The sequence below is a fragment of the Onychomys torridus genome, chromosome 4, assembly GCF_903995425.1.
Source record: "Onychomys torridus chromosome 4, mOncTor1.1, whole genome shotgun sequence".
NCBI classification, from domain to species: domain Eukaryota; kingdom Metazoa; phylum Chordata; class Mammalia; order Rodentia; family Cricetidae; genus Onychomys; species Onychomys torridus.
The window spans coordinates 124,361,681-124,375,684 of NC_050446.1; the positions used below are offsets into that span (position 1 = coordinate 124,361,681).

Sequence of the window (14,004 nt, forward strand, 5' to 3'; positions counted from 1 at the left end):
TAATGAGGTGGTCAGTGTGGCTTCATCCCAGGTACGGAAGCCAGAGCTGAGGACGGACTGTGTTGAACTTGAATCCAGGTGTGTCTGATTTCCAAAGCCCCACAGCTAAAGTTTGAGGACCAGGGCCTGTCACAGAGTGGTGCTCAGGGCACACTGTGGCTGTGTCTGATCGTGCCCTCCTGATCTTTTTTGCAGGTCCCAGCCAGGGGTGAAGGATGCCACTCTGGGTGTTCTTTGTGATTCTCACCCTCACCAGTGGCTCCCACTGCTCACCGACCCCCTCACTGCCCTTCAGGTAAGCAGCCATGATTCCTGCACTGAGATCTCCCTATAACAGACGATGCTAACTAGAACCACCAGCCATTTCTTACAGTGCCCACTGCTCATCTCGGGCAGGCACCAGGCATGGGGCCCTAGAGGTCATACAGCCGGGCTCGGAGTCTCTCTGGGAGTGAGGAGAACCCAGAACAACAGAGGGAGACCTGTACCAGGATGCGGTGTAGCTCCCACTGTTCTCTCATCTGGCCCCATCCTGACCTCTGACCCTTTTGCACAGGATGCGGCGATACGCAGATGCCATCTTCACCAACAGCTACAGGAAAGTTCTGGGCCAGCTGTCTGCCCGCAAACTGCTCCAGGACATCATGATCAGGCAGCAGGGGTAAGCAGACATTCTAGTAGCTCCTTCTGAAGTCACCTCTGCATTAGAGCTGGGAAAGCCTGATGCAGGAGGTAGGGACCAAGCTTCATTTCTTCCCTAACTCAGCATATATTGGTGGTTTGCAACCTTCCTAATGCTGCAACCTTTTAATACAGTTCCTCATGTGGTAGTGATCCCCAACCATGACATTATTTTCTTGCTACTTCATAACTATAATTTTGCTACTGTTCTGAATGGTAATATAAATATCTGATATATGATCCCCAAAGAGGTCACAACCCACAGATTGAGAATTGCTGGTATGTATCCTTTCTGGATTTTGCATAGATCAGACCTGCACTAACCTCTATACCTTTTGTGTGTCTCTCCCTGTCCTTGGCTCCAGCAGTGACAATGTCCCTATTTGATCAGGGCTCCAGGCCAAAAAGACAGACTAGGCATGGGGACATGTGCTCACACGAGGACTCCACTGCTGGGGCAGCCTCTCTAAGTCTCTTTTCAGATCTTTGAGACCACCTGTCATTACCTCACTGGACAGACTCATCTGTCATCTCTAAAGGACACACAAAGAGTGACCGAGCAAAGATCCAAACAACCTCACTTTGGAGTTTTTGTTTGGAAAACCCTTCAAATGTACAAAATTGTCATGGGGATAGAGTTAGCATGTGCTGCTTTTGCAGAGGACCCGAGTTCAATTCCCAGCACCCATGTGAAGGCTGATCCCTGTCTTCAACTCCAGCCCCAGGATCCCTCCCATGCCCTCTTCTGGCCTCCACAGGCACCAGGCATACATGTAGGCAAAAAACAAAACAAAACACAACAAAACGCAACAACAAAACCCATACACATAAAAACAAATAAATAAAAAATTTAAAGCTATAGCCATACTCTTAGAGCCATCAGCTTCTAACATTTTATCATCTTTCCTAGATCAGCTGCACGCGCGTGCGCGCGCGCACACACACACACACACACACACACACACACACACACACACACCTGGACACATGTACATTTACCATAATGGTCTCATCTTTGCAGAGCCTTTTGTTTTGTTTTTTGTTTTTGTTTTTTGTTTTTTGTTTTTCAAGACAGGATTTCTCTGTGTAGATTTGAGCCTTTCCTGGAACTCACTCTGTAGACCAGGCTGGCCTCGAACTCACAAAGATCTGCCTGCCTCTGCCTCCCGAGTGTTGGGATTAAAGACATGTGCCACCACCACCCAGCCTGAGCCAGTTTTTAAATTTCTTATTTCTTCTGATGCAGGCTCTTCTATAGCTTAGGCTGGCCTTGAGCTCGATATGTATCTGCAGATGACTTGCTTCTGAGCCTCCTGCTTCCTCCTCCTGAATGCTGGGATTGCAGGCCTGCGCATTACAATTATCATGACCTTTTACCTTGATGCACTTAGGTCTCCTAACACCTAACAAACAGCACCCCGTCCTGCCCTCAATGTCACTGTCACTCAAACACAGATTCAAATTTCATCAGTCCCAACAGATTCTTTATAATTATTTCTTTTCTGACCCTGGACCCAGGTAGGATCACAGACTCCATTCAGCCATCATCATCCTGTCTCTCTTCCTCATCGATAGATATATTTTATGTGTATGATTGTTTTGTTCCCACATATGTCTGTGTACCATGTACATGCCAGGTGCCCTCAGAGGGCACTGGGTTCCCTGAATCTGGAGTTATGGATGGCTGTGAGGCACCATGTGGGTGCTGGGAATCAAACCTGGGTCCTCTACAGGAAGTTCTCTTAACTGCTGAGCCATCTCTCCAGCCCTTCGCATATCTTTAAGTTTAATCTGGGAGATACCTGATTTTCTTGACTTTGACAACTTTGACTAGTAAATACCAATGCTGTCTAGACTGCCCTTCACGGTGAATTTATCCAAGGTACCTTCATAATTAGTACCCGCTGTGGTCTTCTCAACCATGGTATCAGAAGCTGCTGCACAATGGTTTGTCCTGCTTCTGGGGGACAATACATTTGGCCACTTGTTTAATGTGCTATCTACAAGATTAGCAGTCCGTGGGGAGGTTTTTGCGGTGGTATGAATATGCACGCTGTATTTTTCACTGCCTTGCCTACTGCTCCCTAGATGTTGCTGAATGTAAGTGGGTTTCCTAGGAATTCTCATCAGATACTGGAAGAGCAAAGGGCTACATCCTTGCTGGACATCCTACCCAATGGCAACCTCACCGATTCTGCTTTCCGAACCCACAGGGAGGGGAACCAGGAACAAGGAACCAGGGTCCGGCTAGGCCGTCAGGTGGACAGCATGTGGGCAGACCACAGGCAGATGGCGCTGGAGAGCCTCTTGGCAGCCCTGCTGCAGAGGCACAGGTGAGAGAGGAGGGGGTGGGGGGCAGGATGTGCGCCACAGGTGACAGGGGCAGCGGGAGGCAGAGGGAGATTTCTCTAGGGACTTTAGAGACTTCCTTCCCTCTGGGTTTTCAAGAAAAGCAAAGAATCACCTTCTCTTCACAGGGCCTAAAGCCCCGCCCCCAGGCCTCAGGGACAGGGAGGGATATGTGTGAGCAGATTGCATGATGGCCACTGCAGTGTGTCCAGCGCAGAACAAAAGGCCAGGCTCAGTGTGTCTTGAAATGTTATCAGTGCTTCTGGTATGGGTCTCAGACCCTGTTTTAACAGGTGTCCCAAAGGGATTGCATTGTGGGTGATGTGAAGGGTACACCTTGGATCCCCTGTGAAGTCCATGAACCTATAATGCCCAAGACAGGCCAGCTCTCCCATGCCCAGTGGCTGACCAGAGCAGGCAGAACACCGTCATGAGAGGCAGAGCTGGTCACGATGGTCCTTCCCCATCTCGCTGGTCCTCATGTTTCCACTGGGGTTTCTCCTTTTACAGAACAGAAAAGCAAAGCTAAGATGTAGGATCCAAGAGACTAGCCAGTCCAGGCTTGCTTTGCGTACCTTGGGATATCTCCCATAGGACTCCAGCTTCCAAAGAATGGCATAATGGTCCAGAAAGAAATGCTGTAGTCTACAGCCAGGCTGTAGACTGGGCACATGCACTTCCGGTACAATTCCGCACCAGCCTATGAAACAAACTCAGTTCCAAAAGAGCTGTCCATGCACTCCCTCAACTTCCTTCTAACCTAATTAGAGCTCACCAGCTCCACCATCAGGCAGCTGATCAGGGTTTGGGGGGTGGGGACCAGACTGGAGGCAGGGTGCAGGCCCTGGTTCTGGATCTCTCCGTCCGGAATTTCCTCCTCTACAAAAGGACCAGGTGAACTCTGATGCCTTCTAAGGGCTCAAAGGCTAGAATTGTGAGTATTGTCTCTAAGAATTCCATTCAGTGCCTCTCACCAGGTAATCTCTCTCTGGAGCCCAAGGGAAGAAGTCTACAGGCCTTTGTTCCCCTCCAAACATTACAGGGGGCCCGAGAGAAGTGGAGCTTGGTGCCTTATGCCTGTTACCCCAGTATTTGGGAGGTTAAGATAGGAAGATTAAGAGTTCAAAGCCAGGGCTGGAGAGATGGCTCAGCAGTTCACAACAGCTCTAGCTTCTCTTCCAGAGGTCCTGCATTCACTTCCCAGCACCCACATGGCAGCTCACAACCATCGATAACTGTAGTCCCATGGGATCTGGTGCTCTCTTCTGATTTGCAGACATACATGCAGATAAAACACCCAGGTACATAAAATACATGCCTAAGTAAATAAATCTTTCAAACAAAAAGTTCAAGGCCAGCTGGGCTACTTAGTAAGTTCCAGGCCAGCCTAAGCTATAGTGGGAGCCCTACCCACCTCTGCTATCCTTCCTGACAGGAAGCTGCCATTAGGTTTAGCCATTTTTTTTTTTTTTTTCACTTTTGTAGCAGCCATCCAGCAGATGCTGTGTGTGAAGGCTGGGGCTGGGGATCAGCTGTGTTCAGATCAGGGGTAGCCTCTTCTCATGGAGTCTGTATCTCACAGAGACAGTGAGGATTCCAACCTGTTCTTGGGAGGTTGCTCGTTCAACCTGTGACCAACAGAAAGGTTTGTCTGGGAAGAAGCTGCTCCTGTCTAAGGGTCAGAAGTGGTCTCATCATAAGGGATGCAACCAGCCCAGGGTCTCAGTGGCAGCTGTTAGCAGGGTAGGGGCTAAGAGTGGGATTTACATTTCTGCAGACATGGGCATCTCCCATGCCTCCCGCCTCTGGGAGCTCAGTTCTGCTCCTGCTTACCAGGGTCTAGACTGAGCACCTTTCTTTCTGCAGGGATTCCCAAGGATGAAGCCCTCAGTGGAGGCTCGGGCCACCCGTACGCAAACACAGCTGGACCCAACTGCTTCTACTTCAGTTCCGCCCTTCCCTTCCTCTGTAAATACAATAAAATCCCCCATCCTGATCTGCACTTCAGTTTCCTCTATGATCAATCTGATGTTTTTTCTTAATGTGGTTTATGTGGCTACCTTTCCCAGGGCAGCATCACGAAGAATAGCACACACAACAGCTGGAGCCAGAGAGCAGCTCAGTTGGTGAAGTTACTGCTGTACAAGCAAGCGTGAGGACTTGAGTTCAGGTCCTAGCACCACATAAAAGTCAGGCACAGGAGTAGTCTCAGTGTGTGTGTACGCGGGGGAGTGGGAGGGCGGAGAAATCAAGAAAGATGGACCCCTGAGGCTCACTGGCCAATCAGTTTGGTCTAGTCTGTGAGTCCCAGGACCCAGTGAGAGACAATGTCTCAGAAAACAGGTGACTGCCCTTGGCTACACAGTAAATTCCAGGTCAGTCTAGGATACATACCACACTGTCTCAAATGAAAGAAAGAAGAAAGAAAGAAAGAAAGAAAGAAAGAGAGAGAGAGAGAGAGAGAGAGAGAGAGAGAAAGAAGAAAAGAAAGAAAGAAGAAAAGAAAACATAAATAAAAATAAAAACCCATCTTATTGAAAGTAAGCCTTAAAACTTGACAACTGTAGCTGGGTGGCGGTGCCGGTGAACCCCTTTAATCCCAGTACTTGAGAGACAGAGGCAGGAGATATCTCTGTGAGTTAGAGGCCAGCCTGGTCTACAGGGTGAGTTCCAGGACAGCCAGGGTTACACAGAGAAACCTTGTCGTGAAAAACAAAAACAGGAACAAACAAAAGAGACAACCAAGAAGCCTAGACAATGGGATGTCTGGAATGATTGATTAAAAGTGTGAAAATAACCGCCACATTTAAAATCGGATGGGACCCCTACCTCTTGGTTTTCCCAGACAGCCTGGTTCACTGGCAGCAGGAAAGGAAAGCACTTGACCTCAGTCCTGGGAAGCCTGCAGCCAGGCCCCCATCTCCCAGCACCAGGGCTATGAAAGACCACCTGCTCGACGCCCCCCCCCCCCAGCCTGGGCAAGCAACGCCAAGCGTGGGAAAGGCGCTGTAGGAAGCCATTTGGGGCCGGTGGAGGCGACAGTAACAATGGGAAACAAAAGCTCCTCCAGAGGAGAAGGCTAGCCCAGAAAGGCAGGCTGAGAGGCAGGAGGCGGGGAACCTGCCAAGGTCTGGGACAAAGGAGGAGCTGCGCTGAATGGGAGACCCACACCCCCTCCTTCCTGGCCCCACCTGCTCATCTCTTTCCCTGCCCTGTCCCAACTAACACAAAAACTCAGGGCTCTCTCAACTTTCAATTAGTTTTTCAAATGAAATAATGACCGCTGAGAACCGAGGCTATTTGTGGGTTTTGAGGTGAATGCAATTACGGAGGTCAAAACCACTGCAGCAACCCTGGGCTTTATCTCCGTCAGCAGAGACACCAGTGACTGCTTAAACGACTCAGCTCCTCCCCACTCCTGAGGGGCCCTACTTAAGACTGGGGGCTATTTTTATTGCACTAAAGATGTTTTCTAATCAATGGAGAACTTGTCCCTTTCATGTTCGTATTAACTTGGAGTTCGCAGGGAGACTCCCCCATTGCTCCCTACAACTGCCCTTTGGAGGGGGCAGAGCTGCGCTTACTGGCAGGCTGCCTGCCAACTGGTACCAGGTCACACACCCAGGAGGCAGCAGAGCTGGGGACTGACGGCTATGGGAAGGGGCATGTTCTTTGTGGCTCTAAGACTCCAGGCCCCTCAGAACTGTGAGCTGGGACATCAAGTGACAAACTATCAGGCACAGGTAGACTTTGAACAACTGCTCAATGGGCTTCTGTTAACACATCCAGGATGTCCTCATCACGGCACAGGTGCTCTTGATTTATGATGGGGACACACCTGATTGAAACCTGGGAAACCACCAGAAAGTAAAAAATAAGAGTGAAGGGCTGTGCCTGGTGATTCATTTTATAATCCAATACTAGGGAGACTGAGGCAGGAGGGTCATGAGCTCCAGGTCAGCTTGGGCTACATAGTGGGCACCCTCCTCTCTTGCCCCTTGGTTTTTTGAGGCAGGGTTTCTATGTAGCCCTGGCTGTCCTGGAACTCACTCAGTAGACCAGGCTGGCCTCAAACTCAGAGATCCACCTGCCCTCCTGAGTGCTGAGATAAAGGTGTGCATTATTGCCCAGCTCCTATCTTGTCTCAACAAACATTTCATAGTCCTAACTTAGCTAGGGAGATGATTCAGTCATCAAGGACTGGCTGTGAAAACAAGAGGACTCCAGTTAGATCCCCAGTGCCTATAATAACACCAGGCATGGTGCCCAACCCTTACAATTCCTCTGTTGGGTATGAGCTAGGCAGATCTCTGGGGCTCAGTGGCCAGTCAAGCCCACTTGGCCAGCTTGAAGTAGTTGTGAGCTGCCCCATGTGGATGCTGGAAACAGAATTTGGGAGTCCTCTGCAAGAGCAGTACACACTCTTAATTACCATCAAAATCCAGGTTTTTGAAATATAAAATCTCTCAGAAAACAATTTGTATGTGTGTGTGTGTGTGTGCATGGGGTGAGCTTCAGGTGTGTGTGTCTGAGTGTATGTGCATGGGGTGAGCTTCAGGTGTGTGTCTGTGTGTGTGCATGGGGGCCAGGGGTCAGCTTCAGGAATGTGTGTGCATGGGGGTCAGGGGTCATCTACCTTGTTTTTGAGACCTCCTCTTGTTGGTCTGGGGCTCACTGACTGTGGTAGCTCTGGGGATTTGCCTGTCTCTGCTTCTCCAGTGTTGAGATTACAAGCATACTCATCATTTAGCCATGGGTACTGGGGTCAAACTCAGGTCTTCATGCACTTCCTAGCCCAAATGTCTCAATTTTTAAATGCTGGCATCTAGTTCAACTATTAACTACCATGGATAAAACAAGATACTTACAGGTCACTGGTTTGCAGCCTTTGGGAGAGGTGAGGCCTCCAACTGCAGAATTTCAGATAGAACTATCCTAGAGTTCTGGGTTCTTTCTCTTCCCAGACCAAACTCCAATTCCCTTACCACAGCAAAATCTAGCTAGCCTAGAAAGCAATCTCTGTTCCCCAAATTTAACAAAGATTCTAAGATAAAGCTGTATAGTCTGGATCTCATAGTATGCCTGCCTCAGCCTGAGTGGATTACAAATGGGTGCCACCATGCAATGTATTGCGTTTCAATAGCGTTACAGACAATGGGCCAAGTTTTAGTCATCTACATTTGTTCTTAAATATTACTATTATTTGTGTGTGTATGAGAAATCTCTTCTACCTGTTGGGGCAGGGTTTCTCTGTGCACTCCAGGATAGCTGTTCCAGCAGCTTCCAGGTAAGTTTCCTGTCTGCCTTCCACCTCCCTGCAGGAGTGCTGTGATAACAGATGTTTACCCAAGTGGTCAGTGCTATGGTTTGAATCAGAGTTCCTCCAAAATCATGTTGAAAGAAATCCACAATGCACTGCACTAATGGGGGGCGATTTACACAGTGTATGGAGTATTACCTCCACTCAAGGGCCGGGGGAGCTAGCTAGCTGCTTTTTGTCATTCTGTCCTTCTGTTATTAGGACACTGAAGCAGCCCCAATATCACCCAGAGGGGCGGGTCTCTCTCACTGCATATCCAATGTTCCAGGGCCTTCTGCGTTCTAGTACCCAAGACTGTAAGATCTATCCCTCTACCTATCTTATTATTTGTAAAACATTTATCTATGTACCTATTTTAGTTTATAATTTATTTATCTTTCTGTCTATAAATTATCTATTTTACTGTTTCTAAATTCCCTACCTACTTCATGTTATTGTGTCACAGAATGAATGGACTGAGGCAGTCAGCTTTCTTTTGAGACAATTCCAATACTTCTCTACATGCCAAACCCAAACATTCAAAGGGAAAGCCTAGAGCAGGTCTTTGTGACTGAACACAAAGGATCTGTAAGAACAAGTGTGGCTCCTACGAAGTGCTCACTGCTGGAGCCAAAGGACACAGGCGAGTGAGAGAGGCCAATGGAAGGCTGCTGAGGCACCAATAACCAGCCCCGGCTCTGCCCTCACGTTATACACTCGAGGCTCGGGGACGGGAATGAACTCTCCATCGACGGACCTTTGTTCCTATCATTGTCTTTATTCCAAAGTAGATGAATTACAGACTCCAACTTCGCAAATGTAACATCTGGGTAGTCTGGGAGATTCACAGCATCTTGCCAGACATCATGACAAAGGGACAGACAATCTGGGCCCAAACATATCTGCTCTGTAAAACAGAAAGTGAGAAACAAGTAAAAGTGTAACCACATCTCAACTTCTTTTTCCCTTTTAAAGAACAGGTTTTTTCCACTTTCTGCTTTGTTTCCCTCGTTCCTCTTTCACACTATGAATTGTCTTCACTCCTTGTTAAAGAACCATTTCCGTTTTCGGGGTCTTCAACCTTCCTCTGGAACTAATGTGCTGTTCTGGAAGAAAATGAACACAGACACAGTCACTGACGGCTTCTACCCACGGTTATGGTTCCCAGTGGGACAAGAGGGAGATCGAGTGGTTCTCCCACTGGAAGATGTTATTGACAAGGGGACAGCCCTGTATCTACTGGTTCCATTTATACATGCCCCATCTCACTTCAAAAAATAACTGAAGACCATGATGACTTGAAAACCATGAGTCAGCCCTGACACTAAGGAAGAAGCATGTGGAAGTCCAGATGAGGTAATTCCAGGCACACCCTCACAGTACAGGCCGAGAAGGAGAAAGTCTAGCCCCGCCGGCAGACTCAGGACCTAACCTAGCACGGAACGAGTCCAGAAAACGGCACTTGGCTCACAAAAACCGTTACTTTTGTTTGTCTTCTTTTTATTCCATCGGTTTCTTTGATGTATAGGTTGGTTGGTTTTGTTTTTTGAGGTAAGGCCTTGTTATGTAGCTCAGGCTGGCCCCAAACTTGTGATCTTGCCTCAGCCTCCTGAGTGCCGGGATGTGCACTTCTCAGAGGAGAGGAGCGTCTCTCTGCCACTTTCTTCTCACCTTCCCCTGACTCTAAGGGCGGAGGAAGCCCAAGAAGAGAAACTGATAATCCAGAGAGAATGCAGCCAGGTGGCAGCAGCAAGCACACGACAAGCAGAAGCAGAGCTCTACGTCCTGAGTGGGCAGTGGTCACAGTGAGGAATGGAGCCATGATGCCAGTCTCTGAAAGCAGTGCCCAGGAGGGCACACAGGCACAGTGCTGGATCCTAAGGCCAGGGTGTGTGCCTGGCAATGGACACTGCCACATCCATGCTGCAAGGATAGCAAAGGCATGGAACAAGGTGGCAGAATTAGCAACCCTAGACCTTGGCCAATAACCGAGACCATCCACTATACCCACTCAAACCATCATGTGGCCTCAGTTGGCAGCAATGAGCCACAGGGGTTAAGCCTGCACACGTGGTCCCAGTCCCTACATTCCCAAAAGCTCCAACAGTCAAGACTCAGGCAGCAGGAGGGGTCAGGGAAAGAACCAAAGAACTCAACAAGTTGCAAAGGACTAGTTCTGAAGGCCAGCACTTCAGACAGCAATTACAATTCAGGGCAAAACTGAAGGAGTGAGGCCAGGACACGGGTGGTGGAGGAGGGACAGCCTGCATAGGTACAGGAGCCTCTCAGACTTCGATGAGTCTCTTACTGAGGCGGCAGTCGCATGGCTACATGCTTATTTTTGTTTGTTTATTCAGGAGATATTAAACTCATCCTCCTGCCTCTGCCTTCCAAATGCTGGGATTACAGGTGTAAGCTACCATGTCTGGCACTATACATCGCTTAAACCTGGAAAAACAAACAAAAACCAACCTCCTAAAAAATGCCATTTTCTCTCTGTGTTAAGGACAAAGTCACCCAGCTTCTCCACACTGCACTGAGAAAACTCTAAAGCCTGTTTTTGTTGACTTTTCCTATTTTCTGAGAACTAGAACTTGGGTGTAATGGGGTTTGCTTTGTCTTTGGGAGGGAAAGCTACTTCTAAGGTAAGGGATAAAAGGACGCATGATGTGAGAATTAAAATACCTCTGTCCTACTTGTGCTTTAAGGCAGAGGTCAGCCAATTACACCACACAGGCCCAATCCAGCCCACCTCCAGGCTAGGGAGATGGTGCTACTGGGTGGCAGCCACGCTCTCGTTTGCATGGTCCACGGGTTTACATGACAGTGCTGCACTGAGGGAGATGAGTAGTTGTAACATACCAGACAAAAGCCTAAACCAGCATGGCCTCCCCCCGAACTTCTCACGGCCCCTCATCTACAGGAGCAGAGCCGTTAAGCAGCACCCCGCCTTTGCTCTGGTGCTCGCTGACTTTCCCTCCCCAACAAGAGCCCTCAGAAGGAGGACAGCTGTGCGCCACACCCTGAGCTCCAGGCACGATTCTGCTGTTGGCTTTGATCCATGGTCATCAGTCACTCACAACTGAATCTCACCAAATCACATCGTTCGGCCAAGTAGAGATTAGTGTTTATGGAAAGGCCTAGAAGTAGTGACAAGGTGTGCCAGGAGTTGCCATGGGACCATTGTTTAGTGAATCCATGTAGTCTGGGTTGATGGGGCCCTTATCAAGAAGCCCAGGTTAGACCTGTCTTATCCACCAGTATTCCATGGGGAAGTTGCCCTGGTCCAGTCACAACCTCAACCAGCAAGCTGTAAAATGGCCTCAGATTCACTCTGGCGTAGGGAATGGTGGGAGAAATGAGTGGGCTGAAAACAGGACAGTAACTAGCATGCATGAAGTAGGCAAGATGGGAAGGGAGCCTGCATCTGGGACGAGGCGCCTTCATCTTTACCGTAGTGTCCTATATTTTGCCAATCTACTGCTCTGCTCTGCAGCGATCCTGCCAAAGGAAAGAGGGTTTGAGAATCAAGACAGGACAGAGACAGAAACAAGTGAGGACACATATGGTAAACCCGACCACGGCTCCTGTCAAGGCTGGTCCTCTTCCCAGGCAGCACAGGCTGTCAGACTTGTGAAGGGGACTGAGGGGTAGGGGAGCCACTGGGCTTCTAAAGAGTCATAACTCTTTCCAGCAAGTGTGTAGGAGTCGGAGTTCACAGCAGGAACCCTTGCTGCACAGACTCTATAGGGAAAGGCTTCCTCGCACTGCTCTCCCCATGACCTTGCTGGTCTTGTGGACAATTTCCAGAGCAGAAAAAGTTAGCAAAGCCCAGCTTTCTGCTCCTTGGGACCCAGACTGGTTACTGCAAGGGAACAGTGTTCTGCTTGGGAAAAACCACCAAGCCCTGGCCTTTTCTAGATGCAATGCACAGTGGCAGAAGAGAGAGGCAGCTACCGGGGGCACGGAGGGCAGCTCTGACGGGGCCGAGACTGGCACAGGGAATTCAGGAGTGTGTGCACAGGAACTACAGTGAGGTACTCCAAAGCTCCCAATGAGACCCCACCCTGCCCAGTCATCAGTGGTCTCCTTGATAACACCCATTTGGATCAAACAGATCTAACTGGCAGCGTGTTTAAGGGCATGCTACTGAGTTCCATTCTGCCAGCCTAAGTCCCAGAGGGGAGAAAGCAGGGTGCGTCAGAAAATGATTTCTTTCAAAGGTGAAAGCAATTCTGACCTTTTCTTATTGGCCTTTGCGTGGCTGAAATCAGTCAGGTTCTAATAGAGTCAAATCAATGAGAAACACCTATGTGACATTTAAATTTGCCTCCAATTCTGTTCTGAAAGTCAAGCTGCCACCACATCAAGGTCTGAACATTTGTTTGCCTCTCAGGCTGTCTGACTCCTGGTAGCAGTGTGGGCTCCTGAGTGGATGCTCCTGCTGGGAGCTGCTGCCAAGCTTGTACAACTGCCAAGGGGCAGAACACAAACCTATGGGTAGGAGGAAGAGCTCTGGCACCATCCAGAGCCCCAGAGGTGCCATGGTGGGGGCATAGGGCAGGGCAAGAGGGCTTTCCACCACATATCTAACCCACTTTAGTCGACATAATGCAGTTCTTTCCCCTTTCCTAATGTGTAGGACACCGTGACTTTAACATCTACAGCTACTCACTAAGGTTCCTTTCCTCTTTAAAAGACCTGCTTATGGCTTCTCTAACAGGCTGGATGCTATCATTCAGCCACATAGCTTATGGTCTCAGAGCTAGGCTGGCAGTGCCCACACAGACATCTCTTATCCCACCCTAGAGCTCAATCCATCCCCAGCCTCACCTCTTGACTGCTTGCTGGGCCAACATTCGATTGCCAGCCAGAAATGTCACAGTGCCCAGGACAGCCAGGTACTTCAGGGTCTGGAACATGTTGAGCTGAGTCCAGTACACATACATGAGCCCCAGCATTGCTACAAGAAGTGTCATGACATCCAATCAGACAAAGCAGTGAAAATGGGAAGAGGAAGGAGCAGGGCCTGTGTGTCAGGAAGGTCAGTATTTCTAGGCAGCTTTTATCTCCACAGCAGAAAGTTGATGACTCAGTAGATTTGCTCTTCAGCCTTGTTTACCAAGGACTCTAGAGTGAAAATCTGACTAAAGTACTACTGCCCTCCGATCTACAGACTTATTCCTGTCTGCTCTCTGCTTCCCTGACGCAGGACCATGTCTGTACCAGATTTGAGATAATTTTATGTTCCACATTTTTAATAAAACCATTCAGGACATAAACCAACGAGTCATTTCCTTTTCATTAGAACCATACCAAAAGTGATTTGCCACTGTGGCTAGGATGTGAGCAGGGAGGCCTGGGAAGGCTCAGTAAGACCCAGACACTGACAGTCCTGGGTTTTGTATAAGCTCCACCCTTACCAGCTTGTAGTTTCTCGAAGACCAAATTCTCTTACCATCAAATGGATCATATAGTTCCAGCCCCAGTCACCTCCATCAGGGTTGAATAATGAGTCAAACGAAGAAACACATACAAAAGCCCCCTGGCCCTAAAGTCATGGTTCTAAATCCATCTCTCTTCAGGGCTTGCTCCTAGTCTGACCCAAGAAGGCTGTCACTCAAATCCAGTAACTAAGTGGGGAAAAGGTCATCGTGCCAGTTCTGCCCAGGATG

At 48.9% G+C, this 14,004-nt stretch overlaps 2 protein-coding genes across 4 annotated transcripts in view; one reads left to right on the forward strand and one right to left on the reverse strand.

Annotated features, from left to right (window-relative positions):
* The first annotated feature begins 215 nt into the window (after positions 1-215).
* Positions 216-3,357, forward strand: Ghrh (growth hormone releasing hormone). The gene is made up of 4 exons (XM_036184326.1): positions 216-295; positions 557-661; positions 2,895-3,014; positions 3,324-3,357. The coding sequence occupies exons 1-4, from the start codon at positions 216-218 to the stop codon at positions 3,355-3,357; spliced, it is 339 nt and encodes a 112-aa protein (XP_036040219.1).
* A 5,726-nt stretch (positions 3,358-9,083) lies between these two features.
* Rpn2 (ribophorin II) overlaps positions 9,084-14,004 on the reverse strand; it is a 50,967-nt gene continuing 46,046 nt past the window's right edge. For 2 of the 3 annotated variants that reach the window (XM_036186191.1, XM_036186193.1), the window contains 3 exons: positions 13,163-13,292; positions 11,783-11,830; positions 9,084-9,435 (listed from right to left, as the gene is read on the reverse strand). In XM_036186191.1, the coding sequence (XP_036042084.1) occupies positions 9,423-9,435; positions 11,783-11,830; positions 13,163-13,292 (191 nt within the window). In that variant the 3' untranslated portion in view covers positions 9,084-9,422. The remainder of the gene's footprint in view (positions 9,436-11,782; positions 11,831-13,162; positions 13,293-14,004) is intronic. The other variant, XM_036186192.1, reaches the window with a different exon arrangement.